We start from the raw sequence: 25289 nt of genomic DNA, 5'->3' as shown, positions 1-25289 counted from the left end.
GCGTTAAATCAATTTCTGGGGTAACGAAAGAAAGCGAAGCTTACTGTTCTTCATTTTTGGTTTTCGTTTGCAAGGGTTGTCATAAAAAAATAGACCTCCAAATCAAACATCGGAATTATTGTTGGAATCCATGGAATTAGTTAATGATTTTATTTTTATTTAATAAAAAATAATTTCTTTATAATATAAAACATGTCCAAATAGGAGATATGGGCAAATGTGTTGAATTAATAGATTTCAGATATTTCAGACGTTTGTTAACAAACAAGTTATTTCAAATTTGGTACTTAATTTTCAGACTTCAGCAACAGTTACCAAACAAGTTCTTGAACTTCAGATTTAGACTTCATATTCAGATTTTAGATTCAGGCTTCATATTTCAGATTCAGACTTCATATTCACATTTTAGATTCAGGCTTCATATTTAGCTTCAGACTTCAGATTTAACAAACGGGGCCTTAGTTTGCCATATCTAAGTTTTGTTTTCCTCAGAAACAAACACAACCTAAGAGCATGGCAAGGAGAGAGAGAGAGAGAGAGAGAGAGAGAGAGAGAGAGAGAGAGTCATTCACACATTCGAGAAAGTTACTTCAAACAGGTTATACAAACAAACCACAATCCCTTCACATCAGCCCCATCTCCTTAGATGACTGCAATAGGGAAGTTCCAGTGGCAATGAGATACGAACAACATGTGCATGTGTGTGTATGTGTATGTGCATATATTATGTGTGTTTGTTGTTTTCATTCCTATGCATGGTGGGATTGAGAACAATATCTGTTGAGTAATCTTAGAAGTGAATCTGCCTTCCTTCTTGCTTTAGGACTCCCATCAGAAGCCAAGCTCTGAAGAGAAGGAATGCTACGTGGATTTATCAACAAACGCCTGGCCATCTCCTCTCCTCCATTCCTGCACATCCCCAACAACACTGCTACTGAATTCTCTTTCCCCTTGGGAGACCCAAACCTCATCAGATCAACCAAAATGGACCCCACCACTCTATTCTCCCTAATCTCTTTCAATCCTTCCCCGCATGCTGACAAAAGCATCAGCAAGGCCAACGCATCGTCAGTGATCCCGGCCTTGTCGTCCATCAAGAGGTTGATGAGCAAAGGGACTGCGCCTGCATCCACAACACTCACCTTGTTGGCGTTATAGACAGCGAGGTTGAAGATCGCCGTTGCGGCATCCCTCTTCCCAGTAGTAGTCCCCTCCTTGAGGAGCCCTACCAATGCTAGGATCGCTTTGGGGTGGGCCCCAATCATCACCTTGCACTCGTCTACCATCGACAAGCTGAAGATCGCTGCCGCTGCATTCTCCCTTGCCTCCATGCTCTTCCCCATCTGCAATACATCTACGATGCCATCGATCGCCCCAGCCTCCATTATGAGAACCTTGTTCTTATCCAGGATGGAGAGGTTGAGTAACGCAGTAACCGCATTTTCTTGAGTCCTCGGATCGTGGGTGCTGAGTAACGTCACCAGAAATGGGATCGCACCCGCCTCAGCGATGATACGGCGGTTGTCCATGCCAGATTTAGCTAGCAACCGTAGCTCGAAAGCTGCCTGCCGTTGGATCTCCGGAGACCCAGTTGCCAATTTTCCCACTAGAAAGTCTGCCGTCATCTTGATAGCTTCCACAGCCGATTTCATGGCTGATATGTGATCAACAGCCCTTGCCGCGGATGATTTCCTCCCACTACTTTCTGTTTCAGATGATGTCGATGGAAATTCATCATCGCCCAACGGTACATGGTTGTCATGACACCATTGATGTATCAAGCTCTTCAGTGCAAAATTGGGTATGAGAGCTGTGTGAATCAGCTTCTGCCCACTTTTCGGACATGTGTGGTGGCCTGAGTTGATCCATTGTGCGATCGAACTCCGGTCATAAGTGTGTCCTGTTGCCACAATCACAGGATCTCTCATCAAGTCAAGAGAAATCGGGCATCGAAACTCATCAGGGACACTCAGTGCCAATAGATACGAAGACAACGAACGGTCAAGCTTCCGCTGGTGGGCCATGGAGTGTTTTCCCGCATCTTCTTCAATTGCGCCGTTACCATCCTCACCAAAGATCATGGATTTTGAGTATGTAACAAGGGAGATCAGATTGTTGATGTTGGATATCACAATTAGGCCACCGGTGCCTGCTTGCTTCTGAATTTCCGCTTCCAACCGTAGGATTTCTTCTTTATAATCCGACACTCTTCTCAATCCAAGGCCAATCATGATCTCCTCCACCTTCTTGCAATCAATACCGAGGTCTTTACTGTTGCTATGGGCCATCACCTGAAACAGCTCTTCTCTTCGCCGTCGATCATTGGGGTCCAAGAACAGCTGGGCCCGTCTAGCCTGCTTGTGAAGAAGCTCAACCTGCTCTCTAACATCCCCCGTTACTTCGATCAAACTCAACGGTAGGATATCAAGAGCCCGCCCCATCTCCACCGCCAAAGCATAGAACTGTCTTGAGACGAGCTCCGCCTGCATAAGGTTCCACAGCGCACTCCTGGCTGCGCATTCTTGTATGAGAGCCTTGGTCCGTCGGATCGTCGAGAAGAGCTCGGTGAGACACAAGATAGAAGACGGTGGAAGCGGGCTCTTCGCCTCCCGAATATCTTCAAAGAGCGACGATAAGAGCTTGATTCTGCGTATCGTGGAGGCTGTGTTGCGGGCGTGTATGTATGGGAGCCTGTCCATGCATGTGACCTCATGGGAGATGTGAATAAGGGCTTCTACTAGAGAAGCTGATGGGAGGAAGCCAGTAGCCATTGTAGGTGCAGCTGTTTCCATGCAGCTTCTACTTCATGGGTTTCGTCTCTCTTAATCTCTCTTACATTCCTAATGCATGTTTACTTGGGCAAATCCATTTTTTCTTTTTTAAAGAGAAATGTTTACATTCAAGGTTGTATGAGATCTTTAACATTCAACACTTCTCTTCGGCGAATGTGATACTTTTTTATAACCTCCAGGTCGTGCAAATGGTGGGACGTATTATAAATATCACAAGAGAAAAAAACCAGGATGGTTCGTTTATATTCTCGGCTACACTTTCGAAATCAATTTACAGCCGTTGGTATGACTTTTGCTTCAACTAATGTGTGTATTCTTCTAATTATTTCTATAGATGATCTTTTTAGTGTGGTCCACTGGTTTAACGGTCTGGATGTTCCACCCAAATGACAGATTAGCAAAAATTAAAAACGTTGTATGTTGTATTCCTCATGCAACATTGTACGTGAACATGCATTATCTTTTTCTAATGAGAAATGCAAGCTAGATTGCACTCCAATTACACTCTCCACATGTGCGGAAATGAAGAAACGTATGCAAGATCCGATCCGGTAATCAGGCTCTACTGATTGTCTAGATTTCATATCTCAAAAAACAGAACGATATGATTAACAGGTGGGCCACACTTTTATATAGAAGTTGGATAGTCATGCAATTTTATTTTTTTATTTTTTTATTTTTTTGTATAAAGTGGCCCACCTAATGACCAACTGTGTCTGAGGTTTGAAGCGTGGCACTACCCTGTGGGACAGCCTGATGACCGGCTGCGGTATTACACACGTGTTCATCGTTCCCGTGCGAATGCATCTAGCAATACTCTATTTTACTTGGTCAATGTGAGTAAAATATTACATATCTTGTCCTTTTCTATTTGTGCAGTAGCCACCAGATTGGAATAGATTGAATAGTTGAGGAACGAAAGGCCTCTAGGATGCAGCCATGTGGCGGAATTACCTTGATTTTTGGGTAGGTCGTTTTTGCCTGTTCTTATTCTAGTGGGCCACTATGGTCCGTCGAAATGAGCACATGATTGTACATTGCAGCCCACTGCTCGTGGTTATAACTCATATTCACAGTTTACAAATCCTACCCGTCTGATCTGTGGGAACATGCCACAATAATTGGACAACTCTGACCATCCAATGTTTGAGTTCTGCTGAAACTCCAACTGTCCTTCTTTTAGGCACAGATTGGATTTCTATGTTGCTCTAATACGCTTGTATTTTGGAATGTGGGCCATCCACATGATGGCCCATCACAACAACAGCCCTGATCATCAGACATTTTTGCCACGTGTATGGTGAGGAGGAAAGAACTGTATGGAACTTGTATGCAACGCCTGCATATTAGCGTCTCTCTTTCTCAAATTGAAGGAAGAGAGAGTCAGTCAAAACTTTAGATGGGTCGCAACTTCATGGTTCCAAAAGACTACGTCCAAAATAGAGTTCCGTGGGCCACAAAAGACACGCAACATTACATCATGGAAAATGTCAATACCTGTTTGAGTCAAAACTATTGCATTGACAATTAGGGCCGCTATCGGAACCGTTAACATGATGGCCCCACTACAGATGTTGGACACTGTTAAACTGATCCAGATTAGAAAATCCTAGCCGTCCAATATCTGCCTTTTTTTTCTAGGCTGTTGCTGTAAAATATTCTTAACGGTCTGTCTGTCTGCCACTGAACAAAGTGTTAGGCTCATCCGTACGTGTATTTTGGAACATCCCCCAATCGATGTAATGGGATCTATCAGATCAAGGGTTTGGATCTCTTACCATAGGCTCACTTGCACTATGACTAACTGGTAGCAATTTCTAGGGCAAAAAATTTATTCACCTTCTAATGCATCGTGACCTATACAATGCCAGAGCCGAAAATTATAAAGTACGTTCAACGTTTACATTTTCTACAAGTGGGACCCATGGTTCAGTGTTCCAAACCGTTGATATGATGGGCCTCACAGTGGATGGCCTATGCACTGAAATGCCTCCAAATTTAAAGATCCTACCTGTGGAATATTCTGCCTTTTTCTGTTTTGAACCTGAACACACAGACGATTATTTCCTTGGACCGAGAGCATTCTCATGACATCTTGAAACCCGCGTGTGCCAAAATTAGAAAAAAGGGCATAGGCGAAAATCTAATTTATGCAAACTTAGCCCACCCAAAGCTGATAGATGGCATCTGTTTATGTGGCGCCAGAAATGTTTACGAAAATATGCAAAAAAGATTAGCATGAATTGTTAGAAAATTTCAAATTTTTTGAAAAGTTTTAGCTCAAAAGCTCAAAAATTCAGCCAAGGAATACTACTTGCCCCAACCTAAAATCTATATTGTCTTTAATGTATAAATATATGAAATAAAAGTAATATGAGAGAAACAAAAATAAAAAGAGCAGATAACAAATATTTGAAAGGTGACAACATATAAGTGCTAGCGTGATCTGTTTATCATTTGGTGTTTCAACAACTAAATTAAACTAATCATAACAAAGCAATAAACTCATAATTCTAAACTATCAATCATCCAAACGCATAGGTTCTTCATCTAACAAGTATTTCGATAAATTTCTCAAAGGATTTTTTAGTACAATCATACAAAAGTTCGTTTTGTAGTAGGCTAGGATATTTTGTAGCATATACATCCAGAGAAATTTATAAACCCCATTAAAAAAAAAATTTCTTTTAAAATTTTGAAGTATACAAATTTTATAAAATTCACCTGTGGCAGAAAAAATTTCAATGTTAGTACACAATGGTAAATCAAGACTACAATTAATTGAAATTTAGGAAAAAAATTCTTTTATTGGTACAGTCTCTACAAACTCTGAAGTTTCAGTCTCTGGTTCAAATCTTAGCTCCTCCACCTTTGATGGTAAACATTCCAGACCGATGGAAAGAGACACTTCAAAATAATGATTCTCCCGGTTAGTGTCAGGTACCGATGTAAAGTTCAACAATGTATTTATTATATCTTTAATCATGTCATTATTCGAATCTTCAAAGTGTGCCAAGCCAACTTCTAGAGAGATAACATTCAGAGAAGAGGGACTCATTCTCTACAATGGAATCTAGTGTGTCTAATAAGTAGATTATATCAATATCACTATGTTCGAAAATTTCTCATATCTCATAATTATTAAATGATGCTTTCGATGAGATTAACACTTGGGAAAACTGAACCATAGGCTCTTGAACATACTCTAGCTCTTTATTCTCAAATTTAGTATGCTCAACGAGCTAGTTGAGATCATTCTCCTCGCATTGTATTTCTAGATTAGGCCGACGCCGGGCTAGACAAATCCATTCCTCATCAATAAGGTGTGACTGAATTCTTTGAATGAAGGATACAAACATCTCTAATGATATTCTACTGTCTTGGAATGTTTGCATGGTGTTTTGGTTGACTTGTTCTTGAGCATCTATGAGCCTCTGAAACTGATCTATTGGGTTTTTTTGTGGGATCTCATAAGTAAAAGGCCTAAGGGGATAGTCCTTAGAATCCATGGTTGGTTAACCTCTTAAATTTAAGCTCTGATTGTTCCACCAATCAAGATTATATGTGCCATATATGGGCATACTCGATGGTTATTGATAAGTGTTCTTACCCTGTAATAATCACGCATTGTCTTCTTAACCGGTGGAACATCATAATCTGGTCAGTTCTCAATTGTACTTTCAGTTATTTTACGAGACGTAGGGCGTTTCTTAACATAGTGATCTGACAGTCCTTCAACTAATGTTTCATATTTTAAAAGTTGATTAATGTATTTTCATGTCCACTCCAGCATGAACATAATGAAACCCTAATTCCAAACTAAATCCTACAGTAAAATAAAAATAATTCCTACAACAATATGAAAACTAATTAAGAAGAGAGGGGAATGGTGTTACAAGAAGGGGAGAACTAAAACTATAAGACACCTATAAAACAAAAACAAGCAAACAATGTTAGCAGGGTTAGAAAATTTGAAACAAAATTACAAACTCCAAAAAAATTCTAAAATTCTGAAAAAACCCTTAAAAAAAATAAATGAAACCCTAAGTTAGAAAAGTTTGTAGAAAAATAAAATCCCTAACCTATAAATGTAAAGAAAACTAATATTAATCCTACACAAATTCTAACCCTAAGGTATTTGAGAAAAATGCAACCAAAGTCCCTGACAACGGCACCAAAAACTTGTTGAGCAAACCTCAAGTGCAGGGCTACGATGTAGTTTTACTCAGTGAGACAAAGGTTGAATCCGCATCGACTTATATTTATACATTTTATAAAATACTTTAGAACTAGAAATAGAACTAAAACTAATTATAAAATTGGATTTTAAAAAGAAGTATGATTGAATCTAAGATAATTTAAAGAAGAAATCAATAAAGCAAAATACTAGAGCACTAATGATCCACTTATAGCCATTCTTAATGTGTAATTCACTTTATTCAATTAGATAACTCATTTGGAATCTATTTCTATCCTATCCACTCGGATAATAAAGTAGTTAATTTATCATTCACAAATCAAAATAAATTTGAACTTTAGTTGATTTGGTTCCCACGAAATGCACCAAATTATTGATTACAGGAAATTCAAAGCATCTATCATGTCCTTAGTCTACGGTAGATCAATCCCTTGCAAAATAAATAAGCAATCACTCTTAACTTTTCTAAGCATTCAATGTGCACAGAGTCAACAATGGATCAAAGTATACTAAAAATTAAATCTTTATTCAAACCAATATTAATGAATTGTTCTATAATTAAACCAATAACATGAATCCAAGTAAACTAAAACATTAAAAACTGCTACAAGGTTTACCTTTTAGCCATAGCTAAGAGATTTATCCAACCATGCATAAACATGATTGAACTGAACTCAAATAAAAACATAAAAACTAAATTAGATCCGAAGGATTGGAGAAGAATAAGGAATCCGTAAAAGCCCCACAACTCCTTGCTCTCTCTCCTCTACCTTATTTTGTACTTATAATAGCTTGAAACATCCAATTAAATAGGAAAAACTTACACCGACTTGGAACCGACTTGAATTTTCTGCACTTTTATTATGCTTTGGTCGCACCAACAGTCACCTTCAATTGCATCCGAACATACCTTCAATCACACCGAACCTACTTTCGGTTGCAATAAAATTTATCCAAAATAAGTCTAAAGTTTGTTTCCCTTAGGTTGCATTAAAGATGATTGGTTGTACCTAAATGTTGAGCCAAATTATCTATGAAAATCACTATTTTTTGTTGGACTGAACTAACCTCAGGTGGAACCGAACAGTTTGTTATTTTTGTTATTGCAATTTATGTTTTTTTAGTCTTTTCTTCATTATTTGTTCTTGATTTTTTTGGACTTTGGTATTTGAATTCTTCATTAATGACATCAAAACATCCAAGTCTTCATTATCTTCAAGCTTAATAATTTTTTGAGCTTTAAATATCCTTTTAAGTATGTATTCATCTTTATGTTCAAAATCATCTCGCATGTAGAAAATATATATAATTAGATCGATGAAGTAATTAAATACATCTGAAACTAGTGTAATTGAGAGGATAAATATGCAATATAAAGGCGTTATCAGTAGGACTTGATCTTTCTCCCCATTTTTTTAGTATTTGAGAAAGAGTTAATTTCATGAATATATTAATAAAAACATAAAATGGAATTAAAAATCTAAAATCACATATGTTACTATAAGTACATACTGACAAGAGAAGAGGGTGCATATAAACTTAAAGCTAGGCTGATTAGAATACCAGGGAAAAATTCATAAGTTGGTGAGGCACCACTATTGAGACGAGCCCTAGGCCGGCCAACCCCCAAGTTGACTTGCTTAAAGGCAGGGTTCAATAATAAGACTCGCCTCTCAAGCTGACCAGATCGACCCTGGCTTGAAAGGCGGAAAACTCTAAAAGAATTTCATCCCGAACCAAGAAAGGAAAGATTCAATGAGATTCTAGCCGAAGATCATGCCGAATGAGGCGAGCTCAACGATACTTTCGAAAGTAGATTCCCATCCAAATAAGAAGTTTGTCCTTGTGGGGGTGTGAACAGGACTATGCTAAATTTAAGCTTTAACAGCGGAATAAAAGAATATGATAGCCAATTAAAAGAAATCAATTCACAACGCTGAAAGCAAAAAAGCAACCTCAATAATCAAGAATTGAGAAGTTGATACAAATGCTGTTCTAAGGACAACCTTACACCATAAAAACCAAGGGTTTATGGTAGGACAACCTTATTTCTAGAACGTTCTTTGTATCAATAACTCAAATAGAAAAGGAATGAATAAATAGAAATGAATTGAAATAAATTGCAAGAATTTAAATCTAAATTATTACAACATTCCCCACTGTACTTGAAATGTAAATATTTCAACATTCACATCCACACAAACATTTCACAATTCTGAATGATAAAAGATAGGAAAAATTAAACAAACATTCAAACCACAAGACACAAGAAATTATAGTGGTTCGCCTGTGTGTACACCAACTGTTAAACAATAGCCCCATAGCTACTCCACTCCTAATATCCTCACACAGGGGATATCAATGTTCACTATCAAAATAGGTTTCACAGGTTCACCTAAAACCTTCACAATTATGTCTTTTTAACTTGGGCTTACACAATCCAAAAACCCCACTTTCTGAGTTTTCTAACTCTCCTCAGATAACCAACACAATGAGATTTTTCTGGCTTAACCTCATACAAAACCAACATACTGGAATTTACAATAAATGTAAAATACCTGGATTTCTCCTTTGTGGTAACCAAAAAGAACCACTCGGAGTAGAAGTTCAAATGTAGAAGTTCAATGTCTAATACTCACTTTGAAACGGTTCTAGGTTCTAATTGATTTTAAATTAAACTAGTTGGGCAAGCTATATTTGATTTTGATTCCAAGAAGAAGGAATACAACAATTCCTCTTTTCAATTTAGATTGGAATATAGAAGCAAAATCATATTAAATAAGCTAACAAAAGAGAATTTTAAATATGCACAATGTAGCTTAAAATAAATACAAACTTATCTCGGAGTGATGCCTTGATTTTCCTTGAATTGAATTATCAAACTCTGAAATTCGTCGTCTAACAGAATGGTACGGATTAGGACACGGGTCTTACACTTCGACTGGTCGTAGATGAAACATATTTTTAAATTTTTAAGCGGGATTGAATCAGACAGTTACATGACCGGTCGTATGGTGTCTACGACTGGTTGTAGGACTCAAAGATTGGTTGGTGTAGTTTGAGTTGAAAAACTAGGACTGGTCGAATGACTAGTTAACATTGTTCATACACTGGTCGAACAAAGTCTAGGACTGGTCGTAGATGAACAGAAAATTCTGAACAATTGCAACAAACTTAGGACTGGTCATAAATTTTCTAGGACTGGTCGAGCCAGTGCTAGGACTAGTCGAACAAGGTCCGGGACTAGCCTTAGAACTGACCAAATACTTATAAAGTGATTCAATTTGAATTATGTATTCAAAAAGACATACCTTAAGGTCAATCTATGGTCTTTTATACCTGGAACATGAAGTATGGACATTGAAATACCATTTCTTCAGATGATAGATGACCTTTGAAGATTGTGAAGCTTGAGATCTATATTCTTGATGTAACATTGAGCTTGAGATCTTCTAGGGTTTATATTACACTTAATCTTGAGTTGTAATTCCTATAGCTTGAATTTCACTTGACTTGGGTCATGAACAAGATCACTTCTTTGTACCTTGTAATTGCATTTCTTGAAATTGATTTAAGTAATTCTTCATTCTTGACTTGAAGCAAAGTGTTTAGAGTAGTGATGCAATGTCTTGATCATATATACCAATGAGCTACACAAGACATAGATTGATGTTTTGGCACCATAAAATTTGACAACCAAAGGAGCATAAAACCATAGCACTTATAATCTCCCCCTTTGTCAAATTTGTGACAAAACACACTCTAATTAAAATAAGAGAAGAACAACATGCTCAATAACGAATCAGGCACCAGTTGTCATTAATTAGCATAAATTCTTCCTTACTTACTTACTCCCCCTGAGTAACACACATATAAAAAATTTAATGCTACTACCCTTCCATACATATTCCATTCAAATTAATACTTGAAATCTTCTCCCCCTTTTTGTCACAATATGACAAAGGAAGAAATCAAAAGGATAATTAGCAAGAGAGTAAGAAATATATGAACTAGTCAAGATATAAGCAAGTTAAAAAGTCCACACAACATAAGTTAGTTCAAACAAAAACTTAAGGTTTACACAACACCAAAAATAAAAAATAATAAAGTTAATATAGACCAATATAATCACTTTTGAATGCACATACCAAGATCAAATTTTAATTTATTAAACCCGCTTTTGTCTAGCGGTTTAGTGAAAATGTTAGCAAGTTGAGTCTCAGTCGGAATATATTCCAAAGATATTATCTTTTCTTCCACTAATTCACGAATATAATGATACCTGATGTCAATGTACTTGGTATGTGAATGTTGGATTGGATTTTTTGAAATATTTATCGCACTGAAATTATCACAATATAATATCATTGATCTTAATTCCATAATCGCTTAACATACGTTTCATCCAAACAAGCTGAGTACATGCATTTCTAGCTACGATGTATTCAACCTCAGCAGTTGAGAGCGATATAGAACTTTGTTTCTTGCTAAACCAAGAAACTAAACAATTTTCAATATAAAAACAATCACCACTGGTTGATTTCCTATCATCGATATTACCAGCCCAATTAGCATCAGAGTACCAAGCCAATTGAACACTAGTATCATATGGATAGCAGAGACCCAATTTAGCAGTACTTGCAACATATCTCATAATTTGCTTAACCGCAGTTAGATGTGACTCTTTAAGGTTAGACTGATATCTAGCGCAAATACCAACACTTAAAGCAACATTAGGTCTACTAATAGTTAAATAAAGTAGACTACTAATCATACTTCTATACAGTTTAGATCCACATCTTTACCTGTAGAGTTTTTTGAGAGTCTTAAAGTTGTACTCATAGGAGTATCAAAATTTTTACCATTCTCAAATTCGAACCTTTTAATGAAGTTCAAGGCATACATGGTTTGAGAAATAAAAATACCATCAGGTTGTTGTTTCACTTGCAACCCTAGGAAATAATTTAATTCCCTAACCATGCTCATTTCAAACTTAGATTTCATTAAATCTGTAAACTCAACAGTCATGTTAGTATATGTTGATCCATAAATAATATCATTAACATAGATCTGAACCATTAAAATATCATCGTTATGTTTCTTAACAAAGAGCGTCTTATCGACACTACCCATTTGAAAATTATGACTTAGTAAAAAATTAGTTAATTTTTCGTACCATGCCCTGGGAGCTTATTTTAAACCATATAGAGCTTTTTTAAGATGGTATACATAATCAATTAACTTAGGGTCTTCAAACCTTGTAGGTTGTTCAATATATACTTCTTAATATAAATCATCATTCAAAAAGGCACTCTTTACATCCATTTGATAATTTTTAAACTTTCTAAAACATACAATGGATATAAAAAGTCTGATTAATTCAAGGCGAGTAAATGGGGCAAAGGTTTCATCGTAATCAATCCCTTCTATTTGAGTGTACCCTTGTACAACCAGTCTTGCCTTGTTTTGAATAATATTTCCAAGTTCATCAGACTTATTTTTAAAAATCCACTTCGTTCCAATAATATGTTTATCTATAGGTCTAGGAATAAGGTACCAGACATCATTTTGAACAAACTGATTAAGTTCTTCCTGTATAGCTATTATCTAGTTTTCGTCAGAAAGAGCTTCTTTTATATTTACCGGTTCAATCTGGGATGTGAAGCACACGTAATTACATATGTCTTCTAGTTGTTTACGAGAGCACACACCAGTGAGAGGGTTTCCAAGAATTGAGTAGTTGGATGATCTTTAACAGTCCTCTGTTCAGAATTATTTTGACTTAATGAAGTATCTGGTTTGCCAATCAAAAGAACTTCATCATTATCTGAATTAACGGCAGGTGTATTCAAGTGATCATCAATTACCACATTAATTGACTCTTGAATTACACTGGTCCTGTTATTCAGAACACGATATGTACAACTATTTAAAGAATATCCTAAAAAGATCCCTTCATCACTTTTTGTGTCAATTTTTCCAGATTTTCACGGTCACGCAAAATATAGCACTTGCTGCCAAAAACTTGAAAGTATTTGACAGTAGGCTTCTTATCAAACCAAAGTTCATAAGCAGTTTTATTATTAGATTTACATGTATAAACTCGGTTAATAATATAGCACGCAGTATTTACGGCTTCAGCCCAAAGATTTCTAGGAAGCTTCATACTATTCAACATTACATTTCCCATTTCTTAAAGCACTTTTTTTCCTCTCCACAATTCCATTTTGTTGTGGTGTTTTGGGAGTAGAGAATTCATGCGATATTCTCTGATCGCGGTAGAATTTCTCAAAACTACTACTCTCAAATTCAGATCCATGATCACTACAAATTTTACTGAGTTGAGAACCTTTTTCAGTTTGAATCCATTTGAGTACTCTTTTTACTTCATCCAGGGTTTTTGATTTATCCCTTAAGAAGGCTACCCATGTAAATCTGGTATAATCATCCACGATCACCAGAATGTTATTTTTTCTACTTCGACTCTCCGTCCTGGTTGGTCCTATAAGATCCATATGGAGAAGCTCGAGTGGTCTCGATGTGGCATTAGAGTTCACCTTTTTATGAGAGCTCGTTTGTTTGCCAATCTGGCATTGCCACATATTTTGTCTACTTTTTGTATTTTAGGTAAACCTCTTATTAGTTCTCTTTTGCTCAGTCTATACAAATTATGGTAGTGTACATGTCCAAGACGTTTATGCCACAAATCAGTCTCATCGGTGTGGACCATGTAACACGTTTGACTAGATGAGCTGGATTCAATAATAATATAGCAGTTTTCAGAAGTTCTGCGACTAGTTAATATTAATGAACGCTTTTTGTTTAAGATTTCACAACCTTTATTAGAAAATTTTACGCAATGATTGTTATCACATATTTGAGATATGCTTAACAGGTTATGTTTTAGTCCCTCAACATATAAAACATTCTTAAATAAGGGAAGGTTATAGAGTTGAATCGTACCTTGGCCAATAATCTTGCAGTTGCTACCATCACTAAATGTGACTGACCCATTAGTCGTATCACTAAGGTCGGAGAATAAAGCCTTGTCGCCTGTCATATGCTTGGAGCACTCACTATCAAAGTACCACTTTGAATGACTTATAGCTTTAAAAGCTGTGTGGGCAACCAAGCAAGTAACCTTAGGAACCAATTTCATAACTGTTTTGGGTTTCAGAGTATAGTTGGTCTTCTTGTATTTGTAATTGATGTACGAGTGACCCACTGAGTTAGATTTTAAGAGCTCATTTAGCAAATCAACTATTTTTTCAGTTAAAGGGTTTTGCTTTTAAGTTTTATAGCTGACATAATTACTTTTAGGTTTTTAAAATTTTTTAACATTTTTAGAAAAACTTTGATTAATACTTTTCCCTTTTGAGTTAGAGGTTTCTTCTTTCACAAACTTAGGAGGAGTATTCTTCTGTTTAGAAGGTATATTCTTATCATGGCCCAACCCGGATCTGTCGCAACATTTTCTAGATCCGGATAGAAGTTTTTCAAACTTTGGATCTCCTTAGGCATACCTCCATGTATCCTTTAAACTTAAAAGTGAAGAGTTATCAAGCTTAAGTTTATCATTTTCAGATTTAAGTTTTTTAATCAAGGAGGTTTTGAATTCTAAATCGCATTTAGTCTTTTCAAAACAATCTGAAATATAGGAATTTTCTAAAACAAGTGACTCAAAATTTTCTATAAGCTTCGAAATTTTATCTTTTTGTAGTTTAAATTTGACATCAATTTTACAACTTTCCTTGTACAAGATATTGTAGGCATCTTGAAGATCGTCTTCATTTTCACAGTCACTATTCAGATTTTCTTCACTTGTTGAATGATGATTATCTGAAAAAGTGAATTTAGCTAGAGTCATAAGGGCTTTAACTTCATTGCCCGAATCGTTTTCAGAATCTTCTGATTTAGAAGTAGCTTCAGAATTAGAGGATTCATCCCAAGTAGCCAACATGCTCTTCTTTTTAGGTTTGTCCCTTTTAGGACAATTGTTTGCCAAATACCCATATTCTTGGCAGTTGTAACATTGATTATCTTTTAAACATTTCCTGGTTTTAGTTTTAGATATTTTCTTATCATTTAATTTTTGAAAATCAAATCTCTTTTTACTTTTAAAGATCTTGTAAAACTTTTTGCTAAAAGCGCCATATCGTCTTCAGAATTTTCTAAATCAGAAGTTTCTTGAGAAATATATTTAGAAGATTTAATAGCGATAGATTTACCTTTAGGAGTTTTAAAGTTTAACTCATAAGTTTGTAAAGACCCAACTAGTTCTTCTACCCTCATATTGTCTGTATCACGAAGTTCTTAGATCACGGTTACCTTAGAGTTCAACCGTTTAGGAAGTAAATGTAGCATCTTTGCACACACTTTACTTTCTAAGATTTTATCACCAAGACCCCACATAGAGTTTACAATGTCATTCAATCTTGTATAAAAGTCTATAAACATTTCATTTTCTTCCATATGAATTTTCTCAAATTTGGTCGTGAGGAGTTGGATTTTAGATTTCTTGACAATTGATGTACCCTCGTGTGTCATTTCTAAAATATCCAAAGCTTGCTTTGTAGTATCACAGGATATAATTCTGTTGAACTCATCCGGAGATAGTGCGCAAGTGATTGCATTTAGTGCATTTGCATTGGCACTACTCTCATTTTTCTGAAGAGTGGTCTATGAGAAATACAGCGTTACTCTCATCGATTTTGAATCATTGATACCAGTCACTTCACTGGTAGGTGGGATCCATTCAGTCACTGTGGCTTGCCACACACTCTCATACATTGATTTGAGGAAAATCCTCATCCTGGCTTTCCAATTGGCAGAGTTGGAGCCATCAAATGGTGGAGGCCTAGTGACTGAAAGGTTATCAAAATTTGACATCTTATATATAGCTTAGATCTTTAGCTCAGAAAATGAATTCAAGAATAAGAATTAAAAACGAGCTATTAGGCTCTGATACCACTTGAAAAGGCCAAGCTATATATCCTAGAGGAGGGGTAAACAGGACTAAGCCAAATTTAAGCTTTAACAGCGGAATAAAAGAATATTATAGCCAATTAAAAGAAATCAATTCACAATGCTAAAAATAAAAAGCAACCTCAGTAATCAAGAATTGAGAGGTTGATACAAATGTTGTTCTAAGGACAACCTTACACCATAAACACTAAGGGTTTATGGCAGGACAACCTTATTTCTAGAACGTTCTTTGTATTAAGAACTCAAATAGAAAAGGAATGAATAAAAAGCAATGAATTGAAATAAATTGCAAGAATTTAAATTTAAATTATTACAACATTTCCCACTGTACTTGAAATGTAAATATTATAACATTCACATCCACACAAACATTCCACAATTCTGAATGATAAAAGATAGGAAAAATTAAATGAACATTCAAACCACAAGACACAAGAAATTATAGTGGTTCACCTGTGTGTACACCGACTGTTAAACAACAACCACACAATTACTCCACTCTTAATATCCTCACACAGGGGATATTAGCGTTCACTATCAAAATAGGTTTCATAGGTTCACATAAAACCTTCACAATTGTGTCTTTTTAACTTGGGTTTACACAATCAAAAAACCTCACTTTTTGAGTTTTCTGGCACTCCTCAAATAACCAGCACAATGAGATTTTTCTGGCTTAACCTCAAACAAAACCAAAATACTGGAATTTATAATAAATGTAGAATACCTGGATTTCTCCTTTGTAGCAACCTAAAAGAACCCATCGGCGTAGAAGTTCAAATGTAGAAGTTCAATGTCCAATACTCACTTTGAAATGGTTCTAGGTTCTAATTGATTTTAAATTAAACCAGTTGGGCTAGCTATATTTGATTTTGATTCCAAGAAGAAGGAATACAACAATTCCTCTTTTTAATTTAGATTAGAATATAGAAACAAAATCAAATTAAATAAGCTAACAAAAGAGAATTTTAAATTTGCACAATGTAGCTTAAAATAAACACAAAATTATCTCAGATTGATGCCTTGATTTTCCTTGAATTGAATTATCAAACTCTGAAATTCGTCGTCTATTTATAGATGAAAATATCACGTCTACGACTGGTCTTGGGAACCCTTCGGCTGGTCGTAGATGAAACGAATTATTTAATTTTTAAGTAGGATTGAATCAGACAGTTACACGACCGGTCGTAGGGTGTCTACGACTGGTCGTAGAATACCCACGACTGGTGACAGGACTCAAAGATTGGTTGCTGTAGTTCAAGTCAAAGAACTAGGACTGGTCGAATGACAAGTCGACACAGTTCACATGACCGGTCGAACAGAGTCCAGGACTGGTCGTACTTTAACAGAAAATTCTGAACAATTGCAACAAACTTAGGACTGGTCAAACTAGTGCTAAGACTATTCAAACAAGGTCCAGGACTAGTCTTAGAACTGACCAAATTCTTATAAAGTGATTTAATTTGAATTATGTATTCAAAATGACCTACCTTAAGGTTAATCTATGGTCTTTCATACGTGGAACATGAAGTATGGACATGGAAATACCATTTCTTCAGATGATAGATGACCTTGGAAGATTGTGAAGCTTGAGATCTTTATTCTTGGTGTAACATTAAGCTTGAGATCTTCTAGGGCTTATATTACACTTAATCCTGAGTTGTACTTCCTGTAGCTTGAATTTCACTTGACTTGGGTCTTGAACAAGATCACTTCTTTGTAGCTTGTACTTGCATTTCTTGAAATGGATTGAAGTAGTTCTTCGTTCTTGACTTGAAGCAAAGTGTTTAGAGCAGTGATGCAATGTCTTAATTATATATACCAATGAGCTACACAAGACATAGATTGATGTTTTGGCACCACAAAATTTGACAACCAAAGGAGCATAAAACCATAACACTTATAATCTCCCCCTTTGTCAAATTTGTGACAAAACACAATCTAATAAAAATAAGAGAAGCACAACATGCTCAATAACGAATCATGCACCAGTTGTCATTAACTAGCATAAATTCTTTCTTACTTATTTACTCCCCATGAGTAGTACACATATAAAAAAATTTAATGCTACTACCCTTCAATACATATTCCATTCCAATCAATACTTGAAATCTTCTCCCCCTTTTTGTTACAATATGACAAAGGAAGATATCAAAAGGATAATTAGCAGGAGAGTAAGAAATGTATGAACTAGTCAAGATATAAGCAAGTTAAAAAGTCCACACAACATAAGCTAGTTCAAACAAAAACTTAAGGTTCATACAACACCAAAAGTAAAAAAGTAATAAAGTTAATATAGACCAATATAATCACTTTTGAATGCACATACCAAGATCAAATTTTAATTTATTAAACCTGCTTTTGTCGAGCGGTTTAGTGAAAATGTTAGCAAGTTGAGTCTCAGTCGGAATGTATTCCAAAGATATTGTCTTTTCTTCCACTAATTCACAAATATAATGATACCTGATGTCAATGTGCTAGGTACGTGAATGTTGGATTGGATTTTTTGAAATATTTATCGCACTGGAATTATCATAATATAATATCATTGATTCTTGTGCAATTCCATAATCGCTTAACATACGTTTCATCCAAACAAGCTGAGTACATGCATTTCCTACTGCGATGTATTCAGCCTCAGTAGTTGAGAGCGATATAGAACTTTGTTTCTTACTAAACCAAGAAACTAAATAATTTTCAACATAAAAACAATGACCACTGGTTGATTTCCTATCATCGGTATTATCTGCCCAATCAGCATCAGAGTACCCAGCCAATTGAACACTAGTATCATATGAATACTAGAGCCCTAATTTAGCAGTACTTGCGACATATCCCATAATCCGCTTAACCGTAGTTAGATGTGAGTCTTTAGGGTTCGACTCATATCTAGCGCAAATACCAACACTTAAAGTAATATTAGGTCTACTAGCAGTTAAATAAAGTAGACTACCAATCATACTTCTATACAGTTTAGGATCCACATCTTTACCTGTAGAGTCCTTTGAGAGTCTTAAAGTTGTACTCATAGGAGTATCAAAATTTTTACCATTCTCAAATCCGAACCTTTTAATCAAGTTCAAGGCATACTTGGTTTGAGAAATAAAAATACCATCAGGTTGTTTTTTACTTACAACCCTAGGAAATAATTTAATTCCCCAACCATGCTCATTTCGAACTTAGATTTCATTAAATCTGCAAACTTAATAGTCATGTTAGTACATCTTGATCCATAAATAATATCATCAACATAGATCTGAACCATTAAAATATCATCGTTATGTTTTTTAACAAATTGCGTCTTATCGACACTACCCATTTGAAAATTATGACTTCGTAAAAACTTAGTCAATTTTTCATACCATGCCCTGGGAGCTTGTTTTAGACCATATAGAGCTTTTTTAAGAAGGTATACATGATCACTTAACTTAGTATCTTTAAACCTTGTAGGTTGTTTAACATATGCTTCTTAATGTAAATCGCCATTCAAAAAGGTACTCTTTACATCCATTTGATAAATTTTAAACTTTCTAAAGCATGCAATAGATATAAGAAGTCTGATTAATTCAAGACGAGCAACTGGGGCAAAGGTTTCATCGTAATCAATCCCATCTATTTGAGTGTACCCTTGTACAACCAGTCTTGCCTTGTTTTGAATAATATTACCAAGTTCATCAGACTTATTTTTAAAAATCCACTTTGTTCCAATAATATGTTTATCTATAGGTCTAGGAACAAGGTACCAGACGTCATTTCGAAAAAACTGATTAAGTTCTTCCTGCATAGCTACTATCCAGTTTTCATCAGAAATAGCTTCTTTTATATTTACCGGTTCAATCTGGGATGTGAAGCACACGTAATTACATGTCTTCTAGTTGTTTACGAGTGCACACACCAGTGAGAGGGTTTCCAAGAATTGAGTAGTTGGATGATCTTTAACAGTCATCTGTTCAGAATTATTTTGACTTAATGAAGTATCTGGTTTGCCAATCAAAAGAACTTCATCATTATCTGAATTAAGGGCAAGTGTATTCAAGTGATCATCATGACCACATTAATTGACTCTTGAATCACACCAGTCCTGTTGCTTAGAACACGATATGTACAACTGTTTAAAGAATATCCTAAAAAGATTCCTTTATCACTTTTTGTGTCAAATTTTCAGATTTTCACGGTCATGCAAAATATAGCACTTGCTGCTAAAAACTTGAAAGTATTTGACAGTAGGCATCTTATCAAACCAAAGTTCATAAGCATTTTTATTAGTAGATTTATATGTATAAACACGGTTAATAATATAGCACGCAGTATTTACGGCTTCAGCCCAAAGATTTCTAGGGAGCTTCATACTATTCAACATTACATTTCCCATTTCTTAAAGCACTCTATTTTTCTTCTCCACAATTCTATTTTCTTGTGGTGTTTTGGGAGCAGAGAATTCATGCGATATTCCTTAATCGCTACAGAATTTCTTAAAACTGCTATTCTCAAATTCAGATCCATGATCACTACAAATTTTATTGACTTGAAAACCTTTTTCAGTTTGAATCCATTTGAGCACTCTTTTTACTTCATCAAAGGTTTCTGATTTATCTCTTAAGAAGGCTACCCATGTAAATCTGGTATAATCATCAACGATTACCAGAATATATTTTTTTTCACCTCGACTCTCCATCCTGGTTAGTCCTATAAGATCCATATGAGAAGCTGGAGTGGTCTCAATGTGGCATTAGAGTTCACCTTTTTGTGAGAGCTCCTTGTTTGTTTGCTAATCTGGCATTCACCACATATTTTGTCTACATTCTATATTTTAAGTAGACCTCTTATTAGTTCTCTTTTGCTCAGTCTATACAAATTACGGTAGTGTACATGTCCAAGACGTTTATGCCACAAATCAGTCTCATCGGTGTGGACCATGTAACACGTTTGACTAGATGAGCTGGATTCACTAACAATATAGCAGTTTTCAGATGTTTTGTGACCAGTTAATATTACTGAACCCTTTTTGTTTAAGATTTCACAACCTTTATTAGAAAATTTTACGCTATGATTGTTATCACATATTTGAGATATGCTTAACAGGTTATGTTTTAGTCCCTCAACATATAAAACATTCTTAAATAAGGGAAGGTTATAGAGTTGAATCGTACCTTGGCCAATAATCTTGCAGTTGCTACCATCACCAAATGTGACTGACCCATCAGTCGTATCACTAAGGTCGGAGAATAAAGCCTTGTCACCTATCATATGCTTGGAGCACTCATTATCAAAGTACCACTTTGAAAGGCTTGTAGCTTTGAAAGCAGTGTGGGCAACCAAGCAAGTAACCTTAGGAATCAATTTCATAACTGTTTTGGGTTTCAGAGTATAATTGGTCTTCTTGTATTTGTAATTGATGTACGAGTGACCCACTGAGTTAGATTTTAAGAGCTCATTAAGCAAATCAACTATTTTTTCAGTTAAAGGGTTTTGCTTTTAAGTTTTATAGCTAACATAATTACTTTTAGGTTTTTGAAAAGTTTTAACATTTTTAGAAAAACTTTGATTAATACTTTTCCCTTTTGAGTTAGAGGTTTCTCCTTTCACAAACTTAGGAGGAGTATTCTTCTGTTGATAAGGTATATTCTTATCATAGCCCAACCCGGATCTGTCGCAACATTTTCTAGATCCGGATAGAAGTTTTTCAAACTTTGGATCTCCTTGGGCATACCTCCATGTATCCTTTAAACTCAAAAGTGAAGAGTTATCAAGCTTAAGTTTATCATTTTCAGATTTAGGTTTTTCAATCAAGGAGGTTTTGAATTCTAAATCGCATTTAGTCTTTTCAAAACAATCTGAAATATGGGAATTTTCTAAAACAAGTGACTCAAAATTTTCTATAAGCTTCGAAATTTTTTCTTTTTGTAGTTTAAATTTGACATCAATTTTACAACTTTCCTTGTATAAGACATTGTAGGCATCTTGAAGACCATCTTCATTTTCACAGTCACTATTCAGATTTTCTTCACTTGTTGAATGATGATTATCTGAAAAAGTGAATTTAGCTAGAGTCATCAGGGCTTTAACTTCATTGCCCGAATCGTTTTCAGAATCTTCTGATTCAGAAGTAGCTTCAGAATCAGAGGATTCATCCCAAGTAGCCAACATGCTCTTCTTTTCGGGTTTGTCCCTTTTGGGATAATTGTTTGCCAAATACCCATATTCTTGGCAGTTGTAACATTGATTATCTTTTAAACATTTCCTGGTTTTAGTTTTAGATATTTTCTTATCATTTGAATCTTGAAAATCAACTCTCTTTTTACTTTTGAAGATCTTGTAAAACTTTTTGCTAAAAGCGCCATATCGTCTTCAGAATTTTCTAAATCAGAAGTTTCTTGAGAAATATATTTAGAAGATTTAAAAGCGATAGATTTACCTTTAGGAGTTTTAAAGTTTAACTCATAAGTTTGTAAAGACCCAACTAGTTCTTCTACCCTCATATTGTCTGCATCACGAAGTTCTTGGATCGCGGTTACCTTAGAGTTGAACCGTTCAGGAAGTGAGTGTAGTATCTTTGCACACACTTTACTTTCTGGGATTTTATCACAAGATTCCACATAGAGTTTACAATGTCATTCAATCTTGTATAAAAGTCCATAAACATTTCATTTTCTTCCATATGAATTTCCTCAAATTTGGTTGTGAGGAGTTGGACTTTAGATTTCTTGACAATTGATGTACCCTCGTGTGTCATTTCTAAAATATCCCAAGCTTGCTTTGCAGTATCATAGGATATAATTCTTTTGAACTCATTCTGTGATAGTACGTAAGTGATTGCATTTAGTGCTTTTGCATTGGCACTACTGTAATGCCCTGAAATTCGAGGGTCGAGCATAACTCAGCTTTCGAGTTTCAGAACATCACTTATGCAACATATGAAATGATGAATGTATGTTGTCTGTATTAGTGCATAAAACATGGAGTAGATTAAGCCAAACTGCAAACATAATCCAGGGACAGTTGTAATACGCAAGCGGAAGACTGAAATGAACATATAAACTAGTGTAAGTCCCCAAAGGATGCATGCAGTGCCAGGTTAATATTTACAAGTGTTTGTCTCAAAATACAAGTATCAAAATAAAATAAATCACTACAATAATAACCCTGAATCCCTGTAGCTCAGGACATGGCTCACATGAACCCGCCTGAGAACCGCATAAAGGAGAACGCCTCCTCATCATCCTCATACTCCTGCTCTGCCTAGTGGGTTACATCATCATCTGCATCTAAGACAGAGTCTGGTTGGTGTTTAAACACCGTCCCAGAACGTGGGAGTAAGTGATCAACTCAGTGGAACTATATAGCAAAGGTTAACATGTTATCAATTCAATCAAGTAGTAATGATAAAGCAGTACAATCAAACAAGTCCTAATTACTCTTGTTAATGCAAGGATGTATGAAGAAATGATGCATGCCCTCACCTGCACTCCCTCAGCGTCTTGATCTTACGGTACGCATGACAACCTCCCGCAGTGCTCCACAATGCCAAGGCACATGCAATGCGGTGCATGAACATGATTACCAAGTTTTTATTAATCCTTTTCATACAGTAGGATTGGGAAGCTAAGGTATCTCCCTTATATCAATTCTCAAATAATGATCCATGCTAGGGTCATCAGTCCTAGCAATTCTCATACGATGTTGTGGTTCTAGGTCACTGCAATGGGCTCATCACCTTATCAGTGCAGGCCTAGTTTGTACTCTGGTTGCTATGGAAAGACTCGTCGCCTCAACACAGTCTCAGAGTATACTCGAGGTCACTACCACTCACACCCTACCAGCTGACAGTCTATTTTCGAAGGCTCATCACCAACCCGAGTGGGGACCATAGCCAGGCTGTGCAAGGGTAGGCCGACAGCTCGAATACAGTGTCCCATACCACCATATTCGGTTCACGAGTTTGGGTTGCTCACTGGTCACTACGGGGAGGTTCGTCACCCCAGCGTAGGCCGACAGCTTGACCACGGTATCCCATACTACCATGTCCGGCTCATGAGTCTTAGCGGATCGAGATACCAAAGTTAAAGGGGTTTTCACTGGTAAGTTTGGTACCTTAGGTTTAAGCAGTAGCATCCATACATGGTGAACATACATCGGGTCAATCGGGTTACTTGACAAGCTTGACTAGCATGAGCGCACATCGAATTGATCGACATGAAGTGCACGAGCACTCTGTGTGGCCTAACCACTGTCGACAACCGAAGTATGGCTCGGGCTCATCGAACACGTCCTGTGGGCGAAAACAACCTCAGTCACCAAATCAGAACCTGTTACCAATTGCCTAGACTATTTCATAGTCCCAACCACACTCAGTACCAACAAGAGTTCATGTGAGATAATCAAACAGTAAGTAATTCAAATCCTACAACCATTTAAGCATTTTATGAAATACAATAAAAACATGAATTCACACATATGCATTTCATCAGACAATAAAATATAAGGTACATAGAGGGATTTATGCACATAGTTAAGGTAGTTAAGAACCTTATCTCAACGCCCATATACAATACAATTCACCAATTACTTACTCATACAGACAATTTATCAAACACTTATACTACACTATCGACATACATGACATATGTTGATTTTTAACATATACTTGGACAAATCCTTCCGACATGGAGTTGTCACATACACCATCATCATGCACAAACATCCCATAGCCACGGTACGCACAAATCATGATTTCATATTCATTCAGTCATTTCAACAAACACTTAAATTATACCCTTCAACATACATGATGTACATCAGTCATAACATGTATTTGGATGGATCCTTTCACCAAGGAGTTGTTGCAAATGCAACTATCCCCTATCCATGATAGATAATCATGGCAAACACAAATCCTAATTCTACACGCATTCAATCATTTCAACAAATACCTAGAATACACTATAGTCAATATAGTTCATATATATCTGAAACGCGAAACAAATGACGCATTTGGCATGTGAAATAGCACCCGCGTCAGTAATAAATCATTAACCGACATTGAAAGGCTTGAAAACCATAATCTATACGTTTATAGTCCGCACCTTACGCCAGTAGACATGTAACGAACTCAATTCGTCTGTTAATACATTGTTTACGGCACAATGACAACCTACAGTACGAAATAGGTTAGCTATTTCATCTATTACACTATTTGAATCCCTAGAACAGATTAGGGTTAGAATTTCTTACCCAAGTACGGAGTCGGAATCATCAGATTAGCGATATAGATGTGGTAGCCAAGCCCGTGGAGCGATGGGATGGAATCCCAGGAACTC

General features: G+C 36.0%; 1 protein-coding gene across 1 annotated transcript; it reads right to left on the bottom strand.

Moving 5' to 3' along the window:
* Nucleotides 1–649: 649 nt before the first annotated feature.
* On the bottom strand, nt 650–2868 carry LOC131254040 (U-box domain-containing protein 1-like). Its single transcript, XM_058255085.1, has one exon. The coding sequence runs from the start codon at nt 2790–2792 to the stop codon at nt 750–752; it is 2043 nt and encodes a 680-aa protein (XP_058111068.1). The 5' UTR covers nt 2793–2868; the 3' UTR covers nt 650–749.
* Between the last annotated feature and the right edge of the window lie 22421 nt (nt 2869–25289).

Source organism: Magnolia sinica, chromosome 8, assembly GCF_029962835.1.
Source record: "Magnolia sinica isolate HGM2019 chromosome 8, MsV1, whole genome shotgun sequence".
In the NCBI taxonomy this organism is placed as follows: Eukaryota; Viridiplantae; Streptophyta; class Magnoliopsida; order Magnoliales; family Magnoliaceae; genus Magnolia; species Magnolia sinica.
Note: the sequence above shows the minus strand (reverse complement) of the source record. Positions and strands in the feature narration are given on the sequence as shown.